This window comes from Stegostoma tigrinum, chromosome 7 (assembly GCF_030684315.1).
Source record: "Stegostoma tigrinum isolate sSteTig4 chromosome 7, sSteTig4.hap1, whole genome shotgun sequence".
Classification (NCBI taxonomy): Eukaryota; Metazoa; Chordata; class Chondrichthyes; order Orectolobiformes; family Stegostomatidae; genus Stegostoma; species Stegostoma tigrinum.
The window spans coordinates 43,815,014-43,836,651 of record NC_081360.1 but is presented as its reverse complement, the minus strand read 5'-3'; the positions used below and the strand labels follow the sequence as shown (position 1 = coordinate 43,836,651).

The 21,638-nt window shown below is 39.9% G+C and overlaps 1 protein-coding gene across 8 annotated transcripts in view; it reads right to left on the bottom strand.

Moving 5' to 3' along the window:
• sestd1 (SEC14 and spectrin domains 1) overlaps positions 1-21,638 on the bottom strand; it is a 127,714-nt gene that overhangs the window by 74,962 nt on the left and 31,114 nt on the right. For all 8 annotated transcript variants that reach the window (XM_048534419.2, XM_048534421.2, XM_048534424.2 and 5 more), the window contains 3 exons: positions 16,904-17,012; positions 8,564-8,654; positions 1,496-1,609 (listed from right to left, as the gene is read on the bottom strand). In XM_048534419.2, the coding sequence (XP_048390376.1) occupies positions 1,496-1,609; positions 8,564-8,654; positions 16,904-17,012 (314 nt within the window). The remainder of the gene's footprint in view (positions 1-1,495; positions 1,610-8,563; positions 8,655-16,903; positions 17,013-21,638) is intronic.

The following is a 21,638-nucleotide window of genomic DNA, read 5'->3' as shown; positions in this document are numbered from 1 at the left end:
TCCCCGTGTCTGCGTGGGTTTCCTCTGGGTGCTCCGGTTTCCTCCCACAGTCCAAAGATGTGCAGGTTGGGTGGATTGGCCATGCTAAAATTGCCGTAGTCTTCAGGGGTGTGTGGGTTATAGGGGGATGGGTCTGGATGGGATGTTTCAAGGGGCGGTGTGGACTTGTTGGGCCGAAGGGCCTGTTTCCACACTGTAGGGAATCTAATCTAATCTTCTGCCCTTGGTCTAACAGTAAAAAATCTTGTTACAGTTTAAGTGAGGTGTAACTCAATTTTAACAGTATAAATTCATTTTTTTTCTAAAACAGCGTCAATGGCTCTAAAAGATTAATTTTGTATTTGTCAAATATCATTTTTCTAAAACAATAAAAATTCCCATGTAGTATGCAAATAATTATTCTTTTGACGGTTTATTTCAGTTTCTAACTTCAGCCCATGTATAAAAAGAATTGAAACAAAAACTGAATTCTGGAAATCTGAAGCAAAAACAAATTGCTGGAGAAACCCAGGAATTCTGGCAGCATCTGCGGAGAGAAAGCAGAGTTAACATTTTGGGTCTAGTGATGCTTGTTCAGTTATTATCTCGCTATGAAATTTAAAAATTAAAATGAAGGAATTTAGTCGTTCTTACTTCCTGTTTTCGTTTCTGAAAGTATACTGCAATATGGTTGGCTGCTTACCCTGCTTGATATCACTGTTGTTGAACACCTGATGATTCTCTTGGCTTACAGCCATATTTAAAGCAACATCAGGAAACCGGAATTTGGTGTTATACAGATCACTAGATTCTGCAGCTCTATTGAAGGTCAACAGTAAGTAGTGCTGCTTCACAGCTGTTTATGAAACTTAGATCATTGTGTAAAAGTAATAAACCTATTATTTTTCTTCAGTATTTAATCCACTTCAGTGCATAAATAACAAAAAAACTAAAATGCCCAACATTAAGACATAGATCTAGTTTTCAGAAAAGCTTGAGTATGCACATTCTTCCAAATTTGAAAATCAGAATTAGTTTAACTTCCTGAAAAACGTGAAACTATGAACGTCCACTAACTTCATCCTTATTTAAAGAATCAATCCTATATCTTCTTAACTAAGCTATCATGATTCATTAAACAATGACAACGATGAAAAAAATCAAGTTAATTTAAAATGCTATTTTTTACACCAGCCCCAACAATAGGTTATTTGTACAATGTCATCTACAGGAACGCAGAAAGATGATATTTATAATCTACTTCCTGTAAACATTTGTTGTAGATTTTTCACAAATGTGATGGTTTTAATCTGTAAATACTCCAAAAAATCTGTAAACATGTCAAAACTCTGAAGACTTCCTATTTTTGGACACAGTAGTACTATCAGAAATAAGTTTTGAGTTCTACATTGATAGTACATTTAATGAAAGTAAAGTAATATTGGAGACTTTAAACCAGATTAAAAATTGCAAGAACACAATACCCATGCTGGAGAACACATCAGTGTTCACATACCTCAAATCCAAGTCTATCTTTCTCCTTCCAAAAGCAAAAATGAGTCACTTTCTTGTCCCAGAATTCATCTGGTTTCACCACACAGACTAAGGACACCTCAGCAGGAATCACATTCTAGGTAACAGAAGAAAATCTGCGTCACTTTTATGTGTGGAGGACCATTTTTACATCTTTTCCCCAAAATTTTGCGATACTGGGAATATTACTTTACATTCATATTACCTGTAAAGAGAATAAACATATGATTAAGGGAATTCGGTTTACAACTGCCTTGTCTTCATTTCTTCAATACATGCATTGCTAGAGACATAAGAGGAAACTGCAAGGCACATATCAGAAGAGCCGCGTTTCACTTCCACCTGCTTCAGAGGAGTGTAATAGGTTGAACAGGTTGATTAGAAAGTAATTCAGAGTTAGCTCTGGGCTCATGTGGCATAATGGCACTGTAGCCTGGGCCAGAAAATCCAGGTTCAAGTCCCAGCCATCCCGGAGACGTGTCTGAACAGGTTGATTGAAAACTAACTTATAGTTTCTGGCTGTGGCTCAGGTTGGTAGTACTCTTCCTTCTGAGTTGAAAGGTGGTGGGTTCAGGACTCACTCCTGATGCTTGAGGCAGAGAAATATAAGTGAATACTTCATGCCATAATCAGGAAACTGTTTGGGGGTGTTTCACCTGAAGGGGATCTTATAATGTAGCTATAGTGTTCCCACCTCTGAGCCAGAAGGCCAGGGTTCAAGTTCTAGGTAAGAAAGAGAAAGGAGACACCTGTAGGAGTGGACTACAGGCTCCCCAACAGTACAGTGGGACAGAGAATAAATCAGGAGATAACGAGCACATGTAACAAAGGCAGTACATTAATCATTGGTGACTTTAAGTCTTCATGTAGGTTGGGTAGTCAGGTTGACAGAGGAAGCCATGAGGAAGAATTCACAGAATGCTTACATGGTCATGTATTATTTTCCTTTTAGGACAGTTTCTTGGAACAATATTGTGGATCCAATCAGGGATCAGGCTATTTCAGATTTGTCAATGTGTAATAAACATGCTTAATAAATTATCTCAGAATAAAAAAATTCCCTAGGGAATAGTGACCATAACATGGCAAAACTCAGCATTCAGTTTGAGAGTAAGAAACTTGGGCTGGAAGCTAGGCTAAACCAAGATTAGGGTAATTTCATGGGAATGTTGGAAGAGTTGACGGGAATGCACAAAAGGGGTTTAGCAGAAAAGATGACTGACAAACAATGGCAATGGCATTGACAGACTTTTAAAAACATAATTCTGGTCCCACAACAAGGATGTATCCCAGTGAGGAAGAAGGGTTTTAGGAAGGGAATAAACTTATTGCAGTTATTCAACAACATGAAAGATGGCTGGAGTAAACCTGTTTATCATGAGACATAGGAGTGAACTTGATGGGACTAACTTTCACGAACTTATGGTAGGCAGTTTTACCTCTACTACCTTCATGTCACTGGAACACTAAAATCAGTGCAATGCCTTATCTAATGGTGGTCTTCAGATACCAAAATCCCCGGTTTGCAACACCCTGAATTCAGACACCAGGGCCCCAAAGCTGATTTGTACAATAACTGAATACCTTTGGTGACATTGTTGGAAATCAATATTGCAGACTCTCAAATCACAGGTATTAGTTGCCAAACCTCCTCAAAAAAATGTTGAAGACTGAGGGTAGGAATAATTAATCATCTTTGAACATGCAACTTCTCAGGCAAGCACATAACTCTAGGTCGCATAACTCGATAACAATTGGCGATTTTGTCCTTAGTCTCGACTGAAATGCAACAGATTCTGAAGTACTATTGTATGCTTTATTAATCTGACATTTATCCAATTATAGCTAATTCTGCTATAGCATGTGTTTCGTTAACAAACATTGGCTGTAGAGTGTTCGATGAACAGTGGATGCAGTTTGGATAATGCAAACCTTCTGCTGTCAGGTATAGCGAATTTCCATAGTGATTTCCCTATAAAGCGATTTTCTCCAGTGCGAGGTCACACAAGAACGCAACTATTGCGTTATAGGAGAACTACCTATACCCCAGTACGAAAAAGAGGGCTTGCGGAGCAGCAGGAACAACTTCCAAGCACCTGCGGCAGCAGCAGGAATGGCTTCCCAGGTGACGACTTTGTACGCTTTTCACGTAGCAATAAAACTTAATTCTAATTCTTAGGAGTGAAAGTGCAAGTCACACACTGGGTTTGATTCTGGAAGTTTTGCCAGAAAAGCATAATGTAAGATTTTAGATTAAGACTCAAGTCTCGATTGGATCCTCTTTTCTCTCTTTAGTCAATGTTGTCCTCATGGTTGTGAAATCAAAAATAATAAAACTTCGACTTCTCTACTGTTCATTCTAGTCCTTCTCTTGTTTATTTTTGACTTGCACATGTGCATGAATGTCAGTGAGGGCGCGATAAGCCTCAGCTATAATGATGACTCAGTTCTTCTGCAATATTCACAGTCAACACTTATACATGAATGATGACCAACTGGTTCCCTCAAAATACTACCTCAAATAGCAAATACCTTCGGAGTGAGACAAAGTAATGTGTTTTAAAACAGTGGAAATAATGAAGCTTCTTTCATCATACTGTATCCTGACCAATCAGCGTACAATGACCTGTAGTCAGATGTCAATATTATTCCCTAGATATACCAGAATAAATTGACATTGTTTCCTGGTATGAGTTTACTGTAGCTGATCAACATTGTAATAAATCTTCTATGGTGACATGTGCAGTGCATAGACACTTACAGCAGATTTAAATGGTTGTTTATTTTTGCCCTGGCACATACTTGAAACATTCTTAATGCCACGTTGCAGTTGCAGTAGAATGTTCGGATAGATCAAGTCATCAGTTTCAAAGTATAGTAGTACGTTCATGGAATCTTACAGTAAATAAAACAATCATTTGTCACATTGTGCTGGTCCAATTTAATCTCATACCCAAACTCTTTTCCATTGCAACAATATTACGGCTTTAATAGGTGATTTTTGTCTTTTTTTTAATATAAGGAAGGTTGAGACAAAGGTTCAGAGTTGACTGTTCAAAGTGAATAAATTAATCAGCTTGTGAGGCCTTCAGGGCTTCTCTTTCTAAAAGTCAGAACAATAGAAACAGCCTGAATGAGTGGGGAAAAGCTTGCACAGAACTACGATTTTTAGATTTAGCTTTCTGCAGTTGCTGAGGTATTGAATCTGGATGTGGAAGCGCTTATTCCTTTCTCTGTTACAGCTGAAAGCAAGGGTCTCTTCCTGCTACTAGAATTGTATGTGAGACAATCTATTTTACTTCATTTGTCTTTGCCAAAGGGATATTATTGTACTGAAATGGTTAATTAGTAGTTTTTCTATATTATTTTGTTAAGCATTTTGATAGAATTACAGTTAAGCCAATTTTTTCTTTTAATTTTATCTTTATTTTAACTCTAGTATAAAACAAAACATATTTTGCTTAAAGTTGAATAGTTTGACCAATCAAATGGCATCTGGAACACAATGCCTTACACTTTTAAAATAATACAAAGTTAGGCTCTAGGCTTTCATCTTGATATAGTTTGAAGGGGTTTAGTATGGTCCAGAACTGGAAATGAACTCAATCTTGTATGTAAAATTGACTTTTCAGGTAGCACAATCTAGATATAAACAACACTCACGTAAAATATTTTCCCTACATTTCCCATTAGTTTCTTGTCACATATTTAATCTACAATCCCTGGCTATCCAGTCATTTGCCAGCAACATTCCTACCGAATTTCCTTCCTCCCACATGGATCTCCAAAGTTCCTGCATGCAACAGATATCACACAGCTACATGACGATTGACGTGCTCAGGACTTTCCAGCAGAGCAGTCACACAGACTGGAGGGAACATTGTTTACCAGGGGAAATCGTTCCTCCCTACTTGTTCTATCAAAACTCATCAGCATTTTGAATATCTCAATGAGCTCTGCTCAAGGAGAATAATCGGAGCTTCTCTAAAATCTCCATACGACCGGTATCATCCTGGTAATTCCTTCATGTCCTATCCCAGATCTTGATATCCTTCTGAAAGCCTGAATTGTACACAATATTCAGACTGAATTTGAACCAAAAATTGGTAATGCTTTAGCCTTCCTTCTTTTTACATGGACTTCTTAAAAAAAACTGTTCACAAACTAAAGGAGATTGGAAAGGCCAACATTTACTGTCAATCTTCAATATGCCTACAGGATTTCACATAGGACATTCCAGGAATGTGAATTGGTAATAAAGGAGCAGCAATATATTTCCAAGTCAGGTGGAGCATGACTCTGATAGCACTCATTGGTTATGTTTTTTTCTTAATTCCCCATGAGTGTAGGTATCACTGGAAAGGCCAGCATTCTCTGTCTGTCCCTCATAACCTTGAACTGAATAGCTCGTTCGGCCATTTTAGACAGCAGTTAAGAGTTACAAGTAGGCCAGATGGGCATGGTGTTGGCAGTGGACAATAATGATCGTTCATAGCCAGATTTATTCCCTTGCCACTGTAACCCAAATCCAACATGATTACAGCTAAAGGTCTCAACATGATTGAACTTGATCCCTGCTCTTGAAGCTACTGAAAATGTCTTCAAGTGATAAGGGTCTTCCATTGGTACGGGCACTCCTTGAAGGCACTGCATAACTATAACTGGATTATAACCCAATTTCAAATAAACAAAAAAAATCAGTGGTGGACCTCGTACTGAGAGCTAAAAGAAAGCAGTGTCTTGAGGAACTGGGAGGGACTTGATTCAGAGGAAAGTAGGACAACAAAATAACAGCTGTACTGGAATATCAAAGCACAGAAAAAGGATCTAGCAGGGAGTAACAGCACAAGAATGATGCTGAGGAAACTGAAAAATAGCAGATGTGGATACAGAGGCTTGCAAATGCTGCATCAGGGTAGCATTAGTTGAATTGGAATTCTATATTTTGACAGTATTAAGAGAGTTGGACTGGAGTGTGATGCTTATATTCAGAAGCACTGCAAAAAGAGACCTGGAAGGAAAGCCTCAAGATCTGGAGATGCTTAGATTGATGAATGCAAGATTTCAGGGAGTGAACTTGGGAGGATAAAGAAAGAAAGAGAAAATAACAAGTTTGGGGTGCATCTCTAATTGTGCAGTAATAGAACAGATCTTTGTCAGTGGTTGGCGACATTGAGATGTAGCAACAGAACCACAGGATGGAGAAAGGTCACAGAGCATGGAGTAGGATCATAGTTGGCAAGAGGAGGAAATTCACTGGCATTCAGAATAGGAGAAGCAACAACTGGTACAAGTCAAAAAAAATCAATGCCACTTACGAGGAAAGCAGCAGGAGGCAGCAAAGAAATGGAAAAGAGGACCCAACTGATCAGATTAGGTGATGGCAAAGAGTGTTAGAAGATGAAAAACAGTTATGCTAGGAGAGTTGTGAGGGGGAGCAAAAGAAATGTAGGGAACAGCAGAGGGGACGAAAGGAGCAAAAATGAATCCATCTTTTCTTTTCTACAGAAAACTAAATTATCAACCAATAAAATGCTATTTCTTTCCACACAGTCCTTTATGTAGTAAATTATTTTTCTTAGTGAGGGAAGCATCATTATGTTTAGCCTCAAGGAAAAAAAAACTTGAGGTATATTTTTTGATATTACGTTGCCAATGTAGCTTAAGTGATGTCAAGAGTTAGCAACATTTACATAAGCATTTCTGATTCATTGAGTTACCAACTAATGAAATAAAATTAAGTCTATTGCACGACTGAGATAGCAAGAACTGCAGATCTGGAGTGAGAGATAACAAAGTGTGGAGCTAGAAGAACACAGGAGGCTAGGCAGCATCACAGAAACAGGAAAGCTGATGTTTCGGGCGTGGGCCTCCTTCAGAAAACTTTTCTAAATAAGGGCCCCAACCTGAAACATCAGCTTTCCTGTTCTTCTGATGCTGCCTGGCCTGTTGTGTTCCTCCAGCTCCACAACTTGTTATCTATTGCACTGTCTATTTTTACTTGTACTAAATTACAAATAGATTTCTTTTATGTCAGTTATAATGCTAATTATTTTTGCTACCCAGAAGCCAGAAACTATGATGTGATTTGCGTCAATTCAGTTGTATAATTATATTAGAAATTTGGGTTCGAATCCTGAACGTGCTCATCAGTAGATACTGAGAGTTTAAGGTCATGCTGTTGTTTGCAGAGAGCAGCTGTTCATTCATAGGAATGGCCATTGTTGCTCTGCTCAAATCTGATGGAGCCCAAGAACATTAACATTTTATAGCCAAAGAAAATGCCTGGCCTGACAGATTGTTCATATCTTCCTCCAAAAAAGATTACTTAACAGAGGTCATTGATTTAATCCATTGGATTTACCACCATGCGGTTAATTTTCGTGGCACTATAGGTCAGATAACAAATAAAGCATGGCTACTTATGTGCACAAACAGAACTTACTGTAATCATACTAATTCTCTCACTATGACATAGAATGGATCTTACAAAATTTAAACAAAATCCCATAACTTCATAAATGCTGAAGTTCTAAATCTCCATAAAGTTGAATGTTAAGAAGTCATTGGGAGGTGGAATTTTGGCAAACAGTTGTGGATACTAAGCTGCCAAGAATTCATATTGCTCAAGTTTCCCAGCACTAAGGGACAAGAGCCAAATATATAAACCTTGGCCCAATATAATAGTGCTTCACTCCAAAAGCAAATAAGCCTCTCTTCTGTTCATACATTTACGAAAACAGAGGAAGCATTTCTATGAATTTCACATTTAATCTAATTTATATGTTTTCAATAAGCTGAAAAGAGTAAAATACAATCAAAAACGTATTAGGTTAAAAAAAAGTCACAGTCATTACAGAAAACCCTCCACAATTTGTCAAATATTCAGGTGTCCAATTTCTTTGCAATGTTTACTCTTCAGAAGCTATTAGTACTTGAGGAAAATAATGAGTCTTCTACACTCCTACATAAATCTTAATAGAAATGAATAAGACTAGATAAGACTTGAATTGAGTTACATGTATGACTGTCAGTTGTGAGGAAACCTTACCTGCAGCATCAGCACAACCGTCTTCACTACATTCCATTGAGATTTCCGGCCATCCACTATAACTGTAAAGCCTCTGGCTTTACACTTATCACTGCAAGAAAGAAAATATCAACTTGAACACAGAAGGTCAAACAGAATAATATCACAAATATTTAGGCCCACAAAAGAAAACCTTAAGCCATATGCTGAAAGGTTTTAGGAGCTTCAGCATACCTTTTAACTAACTTGTAACGTGTGCAATAATTACAAAAATCCCCTCCCAATTCTGGAAATCTTTCAAAAACTGTAAAACTATTGCAAGAAGAAAGCATTCACATAAATGAAATTTAAAGAAGAAGGCTTGAGTTTTTAAATGTACAGAAACATACAAGGCTTTCAACTCAACATGCAATTGGGTATTGGATGAAGCCTGTTGACCAAAGATAAAATTTAAGGTTTCAAGTTAGTTCAAACAAATCCCCTTTACGGTCTGCCCTGTGTATTTATCTTAAAACTAATTCAACTATTTTACAGTAGCAAGTCCTTCATTAGATTTTACCAAATTCTTCAAATTCATCGAGGTCACAGATCAGATTTTAACAACACCCAAAAACATTGTGAAGGCAGCGCAAAAAAAACTCAATCTGCTGGTAAAATTAATGAGTGACTTCCTCTTACTAACTTATAATTCTGCAGTGTTCATCAATAAACAGATGCCTTGGATTACTTCACAATGCTATGCTGAGATGAAAAGTGATGGAAGTACAAAAGGCTGAGGGCAGAACTGGCTGGAGTGGGCTAGGGGAGTTTAGCAGCAAAGACAGGTGAAACACAATGGCAAAAGTTTAACAAAATGGTTCAAAATTACAAGGTAATCTAATTAATATCTATGATTTAAACCCAATCTTATTTGATCATAACCCCCAACTCTCTCACAAAAACTAGGCAAAGACTGCTGCCACAATATTTCCTATGTCATCTGATGTCTAATTTCACTTCATAATGCTCCTTAGCACATATTAGAATATTTAATTATATTTGAGGCACAAGATATTTCAACCATGTGGAAGTCAAGCATCATCTTAAAGAAAGAAAGATGAGTAGCAAGATGACTGGAGGAAAAGTACTGGGGAATATCAGTTCAAAAGCACCAGACTACAGTCTTCAATTAAGTGTTCCTTTTATTGCCCAGACCTTTTGTTCTCCAATCATCTTCTTCCCTTCTAGAATCTCAATTCTTGGCCAAGGATCTGGGGGATTTACAGATTCACTGTTTAGTTTTAGAGTCACTGATTAGAGGCAAACAAACAGTCAGAGAGAATACGTGATTGCATCCAAACCCAGGTTACTTTGCTGCAAAGATAGAGGCAGACCCTGCTTCTTCGAATCTGAAAACCTTCCACTCTCGCACTCACCAGATGGTCGCTTGTCCAGGATCAAATCAGAGCACTGTCATCAGCATCCACAACTGGTCACAACTGCACAAACCAATCAGCAATCCACTACCTACCAAATCCTACCGTGCATGTACATGCCCACACATGCCATCTTATCTCTCCTCTTCCCAAAGCAACAGTATAAATGCAACTCACAATGAGTTTCAATAACCTGCCTTCAGAAATGTACAATTCCTTTTCCAGTCCTTGGTTTTAAACAGTCCTCTTCCCATTTCCCAAATGAATCTTACTATACAAACCTGAACAAAACGAACAAAACAAACAAAAAAAGGGTCTACTTGTCACAACCAACTCGGGAGACTACATCATAGATAAAGCCCACTGTTCCCCAAATTATCACAAAAAGTTAAAAGTTTAGTGAAATTATCCAAAGTTCCCAATTTACCAGATGACAAACTCATGTCAAAAGAAAACAATCAGCAGATTTCCACATATAACATGAAAATAGTGTTATTACCAACTGATTGCCTTTAACCAATGGTATTTAGGACATATGAATTGCAAACTTACAACTCTTTATAGTTTAAACCCCACCCTTTTCAAATTCCCTCCTTTACAAATAGATATACAAAGATACATAAGGCATGCATATTAGGGAGGAATGGGGAAAAGAAAGTCTGGGAACTAGCTTACTTGCACTAGTCCGAACCATAGAAGTAGAAGTGCTGTTTTCTTTTGGTTTCTTTCAATTCCTTTCAGTTCTTTGCTGTTGATACAAAGTTGCTTGCACACCATAAGACCATAAGATATAGAGCAGAATTAGGCCATGCAGGCCATTGAGCCTGCACCGCTATTTGCTCACAGCTGAAATATTTCTCAACTCCATTCTCCTGCCTTCTCCTTGTAACCCTTGATCCCATTATCAAGCGAGAACCTATTTTTCTCTGTCTTAAATACACTCAAAGCCTTGACCTCAACAGTCCTCCATGGCAGAGTTCCACAGATTAACAGTTTCACAGTACTTTCCTACTAAAGTACATAACCTCACACTTTCCTACTGTGTATCCCATCTGCCACTTTACCTACTCTCTTATCCTCCCAAACAAACTTGCCCCTCCACCAAACTTTCTATCAGTTTCTTCATTCAGATTGTTAATGTATAATGCTGTGGACCCAACACCCACTCTGCTGAACTCCACTAGACAAGGGTCGCCATCCTGAAAGACTCCTTTGTCTCTACTCTGCTTTCTGCCAGTGAGCCAATCCTGTATTCACGCCAATACCTCTCCCCTAACACCAAGGGCTCTTATCTTATTTAGCAGCCTCTTGTGTGACACCTCGTCAAAAGCATTCTGAAATCCAAATAGACCACATGGTTGAATCTAATCACTTGAATAGGAATTCCATTTTAAATGGAGATTTAATTGTAGACATAACATAACAACACTTTGTCAACAACTATTTACATCTAGAATGCAATAAAGGCAGATGGTAATGGTCATATGACTGTACTGTTAAGCAAGACTCCCAGAGCAACACTTTGGGTACACGGGTTCAAATCTCACCATGACAGTTGGTGAAGTGTCAATTGAATTAATAATTAATTGAAAGCTAGAATTAAAAGTGCACAGGAAGTCAGTGGTGATTGTTGTCAAAATCCATCCTTCAGGAAAGGATATTTGCCCTCCTTACCAAGTCTGGCCTACATGTCAGTTCAGACCCACAGCAATGTGGCTGACTCAGAAATAGCCCTAGCAAACAATTCAGTTCAAGGGCAAATAAGGATAGACACAAATGCTGGCAGTGGCACATATGCCCCACAAAAGAACATAGAAAAATTACAAATACGATGAGACCACACAAGTTCCCTTTCAGAAAAGGTATAGAGACTTCAGCCAGATAAGAAAAGATGACGCAGTGACTAATAGACTGTTGAAGAGATGGCGTCTGCAGAGACTTTACAGAAGGACAGAGAGGCAAAGGGATCTCAGAGAGAAAGAGAGAGAGAAAAAAAAAGTTCTCGGACTTATTTGGTGATAACGGAGTTGAGGTGTCACAGATAGGTTTATAACAGGGGCAGAGATTTCTGCAGAGACATGGGTGTGGCAGGAAAGCACATTTAACGTTTTGGGTTTATTTGGCTCCTTCACAACAGTCCTAAAGAAGAGTCAGTGGACCAGAAATGTTGCCTTTGTTTTCTTTCCAGTGACCCTTCTTCTGGATCTGGCACGGTATCTCCGTTTTCTCTCCACAGGTGCTGCCAGACTTGCTGAGTCTCTCTAGTAATTTCCGTTTTTGTTTCAGATTTCCAGCATCTGCAGTTGCTTTTGTTGTGGACAAGATTATGTTTCTGATTCTATATGATCAAATTCTTTTTAAGACGTGGGGTCTGTGTTATTCTCAGAATGGTTTGCCCTAATTTAAATAATCCACAGAGACAAGGAGAATCCAAAGGGATTTTATAAATATATTAAGGACAAAAGAGAGAATAGGACCTCTTAAAGAGGAGCCCAGCTGCTTACGTGTGCAACTGCAGAAGATGGTGGAGATTCTAAACAAGCATTGTGCATCAGTGTTTACTGTAGAAAAGAATATGGAAGATACAGAACGTAGCGAAATAGACAGCGACATCTTGAAAAATGTCCACATTATAGAGTTGGTGGTGCTGGGCAGCTTAAAACGCACAGAAGGTGGATAAATCCCTGGAACCTGATCAGGTGTAGACCCTAGAACTCTGTGGGAAGCTGGAGAAGTGATTGCTAAACCCCTTGCTGAGATATTTGTATCATCAATAGCTACAGGTGAGATTCCAGAACTGGAGGTTGGCTAACATGGTGCCACTGTTTAAGGAAGGTGGTAAGAAAAAGCTAGGGAACTACACACCAGTGAGCTTGACATCAGTGGTGGACATGTTTTTGGAGAGAATCCTGAGGGACAGGATTTACATGCATTTGGAAAGGCAAGGACTGATTAGGGATAGTCAACATGGCTTCGTGCTTGAGAATTCAAGTCTCACTAATATTGATTGAGTTGAGAAGAAATAACTAAGAGGATTCATGAGGGCAGAGCAGTAGACGTGATCTATGAAGACTTCATTACGGCATTCAACAAGGCTAGCAAGGTTAGATCACATGGAATACAGCGAGAACTAGCCATTTGGACACAGAAATGCCTCAAAGTTCGGACAGAGGGTGGTGGTCCCGGGGATTTATCTACCTTTTATGCATTTTAAACCGTCCAGCACCTCCTCCTCTGAAATATGGACATTTTTCAGACTATAGTCCTTTGCACAGTGTGTGCCACAAGGATTGGTGCTGGGTCCACTGCTTTTCGTCATTTATATAAATGATTTAGATGTGAACATAGGAGGTCTGGTTCATAAGTTTGCAGATGACACCAAAATTGCAGGCGTGGTGGACAGCGAAGAAGGTGCCTCAGAATAAAATGGAATCTTGATCAGACGGGCCAATGCGCCGAAGAGCAGCAGATGGAGTTTAATTTAGATAAATGTGAGGTGCTGCATTTTGGAAAGGCAAATCAGGGCAGGACTTATACACAATGCTAAGGTCCTGGGAGTGTGCTGAACAACGAGACCTTGGAGTGCAGGTTCACAGTTCCTTGAAAGTGGAGTCATAGGTAGATAGGATAGAGAAGAAGGCATTTGGTATGCTTGCCTTTATTGGTCAGTGCATTGGGGATTGAAGGTGGGAGGACACATTGAGGCTGTACAGTTCATTGGTTAGGCCACTTTTGGAATACTGTGCAATTCTGGCCTCTGCTGTAGGAAGGATGTTGTGAGACTGGAAAGAGTTCTGAAAAGATTTACGATGATGTTGCCAGAGTTGGAGGGTTTGGGCAGTAAGGATAGGCCGCACAGGCTGGGGCTATCTTCCCTGGAGCATCAGAGTCTGAGGGATTTTATAAACATTATAGATGTTTATGAAATCATAAGGGGCAAGGATAGGGTAAACATACAAGGTTTTTCCCAAGGCTGGGGGTGTCAGAAATTAGAGGGCATTGGTTTAAGGTGAGAGGCAAAAGATTTAAAAGGGACCAAAGGGGCAAATTTTTCATGCAGAAGGTCGTATGTGTATGGCATGAGCTGCCACAGGAAGTGATGGAGGCTGATACAATTACAGCATGTAAATGGCATTGGAATGGGTATATGAATACCAAGAGTTTACAGGTATATGGGCCAAATGCTGGCAAATGGGACTAGATTTATCTAGGATATCTGGCTGGCATGGTCAAGTTGGACTGAAGGGTCTATTTCCATGCCGTGCATCTCTATGATTCTACGACATCCACTGGCTTCCTTTGTCTAACATGCTTTTTACCTCCACAAAGAATGCTAACAGATTGGTAAAGCAGAACCTCCCTTTGACGAAGCCTTGCTGACTCAGCCATATTTCACCATTCGTTTCCAAGTACCCTACAACCTCATCCTTAACGATGGACTCTAAAATCTTATCAACAAACAAGACCTGGCTAACCGGCCCATAGCTTTCGGGTCTTCTGCTTCCCTTCTTAAACAGGGTTGTTACATTATCCATTTTCTAGTCCTCTGGGACCCTCCCTGACTCCAGTGATTCCTGAAAGATCACCACCAATGCCTCTACAATCTCCTCAGATATATCCTTTAGAACTAGCTAAGTCTCGAGATGGGCATATACACTTCTAAACATCTGTGCACAGATAAAGGCTCACGTGAGACTGTACTTTTAGACCAGCAATAACAGACTTGCTTCCACATATTAGAGTTCCCTGATAGAATGTTCAGTCAGGAATCCAGCCACCAAGTGTGCTAACAAAGCTGAAGGCTCAAGTTCACAAATTTCGCCACTAAGCGCGTGTGGCTAACTTCATGGAGAACTATGTGCAACACTTCAAGTGCACATAGTTACTATGTAAGGGTATTCACTGGATGCATGCCACATTACACAACCTTGACCAGGTGGCAGCAGTGTTAGCACGTGATACTTGAAATGCCAGTTGTATCAAAGCTGGTTGCCACTCCAGCCATCTGGAGCACCAGCCAACAGCCATGACTGCGTTGGAGGATGATAGCTGTCTCTCACATCCCCCTGACTGAACCAGCATAAGGCAACTGTGCAGCAAGGCCCTGTGACAAAGATATTTCTGGTAATAACATCACTGCAAGTCCAGGCCCTGCTGTCAAGTGTAATCACACTCAGATAGGATTTGGCAACTTTTTCCCCATTGTATTATCCATGATGCCAGTGGGTTGACAATTTCTTGCAATGCCCACCTAATTCCTGGCCTCTTTCCCAAATACTGTGGCGATCTATTAATACCCGTATGTTAATTGCCAAGATCCCCCCTAGGTCATCTACTGCCTCAATGAACCCATCCGAGTCCCTGTGGTGGGCTATGGCTGGCTGACTGCTGAATTGCCAGCTGTATGTGCCTGGTCTGACCCAGACAATCTGGACAACCCACTTAAAATCTGAATATACCACTCAACAAATTCTCAAATAAGCTCTTTAGCCATCTTAATTGCCATGGGGGTTGGATCAGGCAGGCTTTCAGTGTCACATTTCCCCCTACCCTGATGAAACATGTTGGCTAATACAGGAAACATTCAACACAGTTTGCACATATGTTTCATCACCACTCACCCCTGTTGGGTAATTCAAAACAAAAATTATACCCAAGAATCTGCCAAAGGCCTTTGAAAAACACAACTACTGTACTGTCATTGACAAAAAAAGTGGATGTTGGTAATCCAACAAAAATAGGGATTGCTGGAGAAACCCAGCAGGTCTGACAGCATCAATGGAGAGAAAGCAGAGTTAACGTTTCCGGTCCAGTGAGTGCTGAAAAACTTCACTCTTTAGGCCTCTTTTCTGTGGCTTTCTTTCTTCTACTCAATGACACTAACAGCATAGTGCCAGTAAAATAACCCTTATTTCTCAAACAGACCAGAAAAAAGGTGTCAGGATTTATGGGAAAAGAATGGCTGCACAACTTCCTTCAATTGTTGAGTTTCAGCTAGTTCAGGTGACTATAGAAAACTATGTACCTGAAAATCAGTTTGTAATTTAATAAGAACTCGTCTGACTCTGGATCAGAGGATTGCGTATTCAAGTCACATCAGGCTCAGAAAGCATTACCTCACCTCAAATTCTTTGGGGGCCCTCTTGTGGCACAGTGGTAGTGTCCTTGCACCTGGACCAGAAAGGCCTGGGTTCAAGTTCCACCTGATCTGGAGGGGTATAGTAGCATTTCTGAACAAGTTGATTTGGAATAATAGGTTAATTTAAAAAAAGAAGTTTTGACCAGCTTACTTACAACAAATTAATAGTTTGTGTATAGAATCTAATATGAAGTGAGACGAGAGATCAACAGATGGGGTCTAACAATGAAAAAAATTTGGGGTCAGGACAATTAGACATTTCTCTCATTAACACACGATTTTCCACAATATTTCATACCACACATTTGCGTTAGTTGCCCATTGTATGCGTCTTTGGGCACAGACACACATGTACATCTGAAGTGAAAATTCAGTGATTTTTGAAACATAAGAATTTAAAAGTCTGCCTTCAGTTTAGCTTTAAACTTCAAAATCACACATCCTATGTACAACTGACAAATATGCAAGAAATGTAGACAGTATGAATCAGGATAAAATATTAGTTCTTTGCTGAATAACACTTACTATCATGAGCCCTTGATGAAATACCAACAAGCCGTTTATCATAAGAAATCCCTACAGTTCATTTCACAGTTCTCATAGTGTAATACTTGCAAAAAATTCTTATAAAATGCATTTTCACAATGCATTTGACTCATTACAAAATAATCTCCACAGATAATCACACCTGACAAAACAAATTTAATTGCTATCAGTGACAAAAAATTGCAGATTGAGCAATAATTTGTACAAACATAACAGCACCTTTTTAAAAAATACAGCTAGAATGCATGAAAGAAAAATCACCTTGGAATGCTGAGCAAGTAATCCAAAGTGACACTTAGCTCATCCATGTTTGTTTGCTCTGAACATAATGGAATTGTTAGGATAAGGCCACTTCTTCTGTCTTTGCCACCTGAAAAGCAAATATTTTTTGTCAGCACATTACAATGGCAAATCAATCCGAAAAACATCATTATAACAATGGAACAAAATTTATTGGAAGCAAGTATTATAGGTAAGACAGATGAGTTAAGGGTGTGCGTTGACACGTGAAATTGTGGCGATGTAGCCATCAAAGAGATGTGGTTGAGGGACAGGCATGACTGGTGCTCAACATGCCACGTATAGGATCTTCAGGCAGGACAGTACAGAATGTAAAGAGACCATGTTGCCTTATGAATTAACAATTCGGTGACTGCAGCAAAGAGGGACAATATCGCATAAATGTGTTCAAATGAGGCTTTGATGAGGCTTAGTATAGAGCTCAAGAATAAAAAGGGGGCAGGCACACTGCTGGGAATATATTACAGACCTCAAAATAGTCAGCAGGCAATATAGGAGTAGACGTGTAGGCAGTTTAGTGAGGTATGTAAAAACAATAATAGGTTAATTATACTAAGGAATTTCAATTTCCTCAACATTAATTGGGAGAGTCATAGTGTAGAGATTGTGGTGGTGGTTGGGAGTGGCAACAAATTTATTCAAATATATTCAGGAAAGCTTTTATATTAGCATGAAGAAGGTCCAACGAGGAATGCTGCTATGCTGGGGAACGAAGCTCAGCAGATGTTCAAGGTAGCAGTGAGAAAGCATTGTAGTGATAGTGGCCCCAACATTGTACATTTTAAGTTTGTTATGGAAGAGGAAAAGGAAAAAGATGGTCTGGAAAAAAGGATTTTGGACCAGGGGAGGGTAGATTTTATTAAAATAAAGCAGAATATGGCCAAAGTAGACTGGGAATAGCTACTTCTGAGTAAGGATAAGGTAGAACAGTTTGGGGGTGCTCAAATGGAATTGTGAGATTCCAGGCCCAATATGTTCCTTTTAGGGCAAAGTGTAGGAGCAACAAGCCCGAAAATCCAGAATCTTGGCATATTCATGACTAGATAAAAAGGAAAAGAGGTTTTTAACAGGGACAAAGGGAGGAAATCAACAGGGGTCCTAGTGAAGGTTTAAAGATATGGCAGGCTTGGGGGGGGGGGGGGAAGAAGCGGAGGAGGAGTGGGAGGGACTATAAAGCATTCCGGAAACAAAAAGAGAGGGCACGATTAGGGAGAATTCCAAGATATTCTGCAAGTACATCAAGGGGAAGAGGATAAATAGGGAAAAAGAGTAGGGCAATCTATTTGGATTGTTGGGTCCCTTACTACTAATGATTTACATAAACGGCATAGGAGTAAACATGGGAGCTGGGATTGCCTGTTCGTGGTCAACGATAAGGAAATTTACAGATGACACAAAGATTGGCTGGGTGGTTGACAGAGAGGAAGATGGTCTTAGGTTACAGGACGATATAGGCGGATTGGTCAGATGGGCAAATCAGTGGCAGATGGAATTTAACCCTGATAAGTGTGAGGTGATGCACTTTGGATGAAGGAACAAAACAAGGCAGTATTCAATGAATGGCAGGGCACTAGGAAGCTTAGATCTTGGGGTTGCTTGTCCACAGATCGATAAAGGAGGCAGGTCAAATTAATAGGATAAAAACTGAAAGAACTGTGGATGCTATAAATCAGGAACAAAAACAAAGTTGCTGGAAAAGCTAGCAGGTCTGGCAGCATCTGTGAAGAAAAAAAAGTGTTAACGTTTTGGGTTCGGTGACCCTTCCTCATAACTAAGTTAATAGGATAGTTAAGAAGGAATGCATTAGACTTGCTTTTAATCGGTTATGGATTATAGGAGCAGGGAGGTTATTACGGAGCTGCACAGGACTTTGGCTGCACCATAACTGGAATATTGTATGCAGTTCTTGTCACTGCCTATTGAAAGGATATGATTGCTCTGAGCAGGTGCAGAAGATTAACCAAGATATTGCCAGGATGGAGCAATTTAGCTGTGGGGAGAGGCTGGATAAACTCAGGTTGCTTTTTGGCGCAAAGACAGCTGATGGGACTTGACTTGGGTATAAAAGATTATTAGCAGCATGGACAATAAAAAGCAGCTGTCCCTCTTAGTTGAAGGCTCAATATCAAGGGGGGCATAATTTTACGCTGAAAGGCAGCGATTTGTGGAAAATGTTTTTTTTCACCAGAGGATGGTGGGAATCTGAAATGCACTGCCTGGTCTGGTGGGAATCTGGAAAGCACTGCCTGGGAGGGTAGTTGAGCTGGGAAAGCTCACAACCTTTAAAAGCGGACATTCAAAATGTCTTTACATTGAAGGTTATGAGTCAGGTGCTGGAAAGTATAAGACCATAAGAAACAGGAACAGGAGTAGGCTGTTCAGCTCCTTCAACCTCCTCTGCCATTCAATATAATCACAGCTAATCTGGTATTCCTCTTGTCCACTTTTCTATGTTTTCTCAACAACTGTTGAATTCCTGACTGATCAAAAATTTATCTATCTCAGCCTTAAATATACACACCTTTCCGCAGCAAGGCATTCCAAAGGTTCACAACCTTTGAAAGACAAAATTTCTCATCTCAGTCTTAAACTGGCACCTCTTTATTCTGAGACTACATCCTCTAGCCGTAGACTTTCCCATGAGGGAAACATCCTGTCAGCATTTACCCTATTAAGTCCCTTAAGAGTCCAGCATGTTTCCATGAGATCACTTCACTCACTCCAGTGAGTAGAGACTCAACTTGTTTAGTCTTTGCCCATAAGACAATCCTCCCATACTGGGGGTCATCCCTGTGAACCCTATCTGAAGTGCCTCCAACGAAAGTGGAACTAGTCTATAATTAGATTACCTGTATGTTGGTGCAGATTTGGTGAGCTGAAGGGTCTCTTCTGTCCCATGTGATTCTAAAAAATTTGGACATTCCAATCCTTTGTTAGGTATAATGAGATTTTCAACGACTGGGTCATTATTCTTTATTTAAATGTTACCACTTTTTTTCTTAAAAAAATGCCTTGCATCTAGTACAGAGTGCAGCTCTTGATATATATTCATTGTTTGTTTCTGAACTCATCATCATTTCTTAAAGATTACTTTCTTCCTTTGTAGAAATACTTCTGCTGGGAACGGAATAGGTCTGAATTTACCGCATTTTATCCAACAAACAAACTTTCCCACCAGAACAAACAGAAATATTTTCAATCAGCATATGCCAGCTAATGTTACACAATATGTGTAATCAACTTAAGTGCCTTTAGTGTAATGAAATGTCCTAAGGTGCTTTGCATAAGCAGTATAGTGAGCTTGTCAATCAGATACGAAATTGGCTTTCCAGTAGGTGACAAACGGTGGTAGTGGACGGTCACTTTCTAGAGTGGAGGCCTGTGATTTGCAATGCTCCACAGCGATCGGTACTGGATTCACTTTTGATTGTCATTTATCGAAGTGATTTGGATGAGAATATAGAAGGCAGAGTTAGTAAACTTGTGAATGACACCAAAATTGGTGATATCGTCAACAGTGAAAAAGGCTATTTAAGATTGCAGAAAGAGCTTTTTAACCAACTGGGTCAATGGGCTGAGGGGTGGCAGATGGAGTTTAATTTGGATAAATGTTAGGTATCGCATTTTGATAAAACAAACAAGGGCAAGGCTTATACAATTAACGGTGGGAGCCTTGGTTGTGTTGTAGAACAAACAGACCAAGGGATTCAGGTATGGGGCGGCACAGTGGCTCAGTGGTTAGCACTGCAGCCTCACAGCGCCAGGGACCCGGGTTCGATTCCAGCCTCGGGCAATTGTCTGTGCGGAGTTTGCACATTCTTCCCGTGTCTGTGTGGGTTTCCTCCCACAGTCCAAAGATGTGCAGGCTAGGTGGATCGGCCATGCTAAATTGCCCATAGTGTTCAGAAGTGTGTGGGTTATAGGGGGATGGGTCTGGGAGGGATGCTTCAAGTGGCGGTGTTGACTTATTGGGCCGAAAGGCCTGTTTCCACACCGTAGGGAATTTAATCTAACATAGTTCTTTGATGTTTGTGTCGCAGGTAGACAGGGTGGTTAAGAAGGCATTTAGCAGACTTGCCTTCATTGCTCAGACCTTTCAGTATAGGAGTTGGGACGTCATGTTGAGGTTACAAAGGACGTTGGTGACACATCTTCTGGAGTACTGTGCACAGTTCTGGTCAGCCAGTTATAGGAAGTTTGCTATTAAACTGGAGAGGATTCAGCAAAGATTTACCAGGATGTTGCCAGGAATGGAGGATTTGAGTTTAAAAAATAAGGGTGGATAGGCTGACACTTTTTTCACGAGAGCATAGGAGGTTAAGAGGTTTGTAAAATCAGGAGGGCATAGATAGAGAAAAGACCTTTGCTATTTACTCTAAGATGGGGAGTTCAAAACGAGGGAGCATATTTTTAAGGTGAGAGGAGAACGATTTAAAAAGGACATGACGCAACTGTTTTTCTACAGAATGATTAGTGTATGCAATGAACTGCCAGAGGTAGATGCAGGTACAGTTTCAATGTTTAATACATTTGCATAAGTACATGAATAGGAAAGGTTTGGAGCAATATAGGCCAAACACAGGCAGGTGTAACTAGTTATAGCTTGGGAACATAGTCGACGTGGACTAGTTGGATCGAAGGGTAGGTTTTCATGTTGTGTGACTATAAATTAGGAAACTGTGCTAGGAAGGAGAAA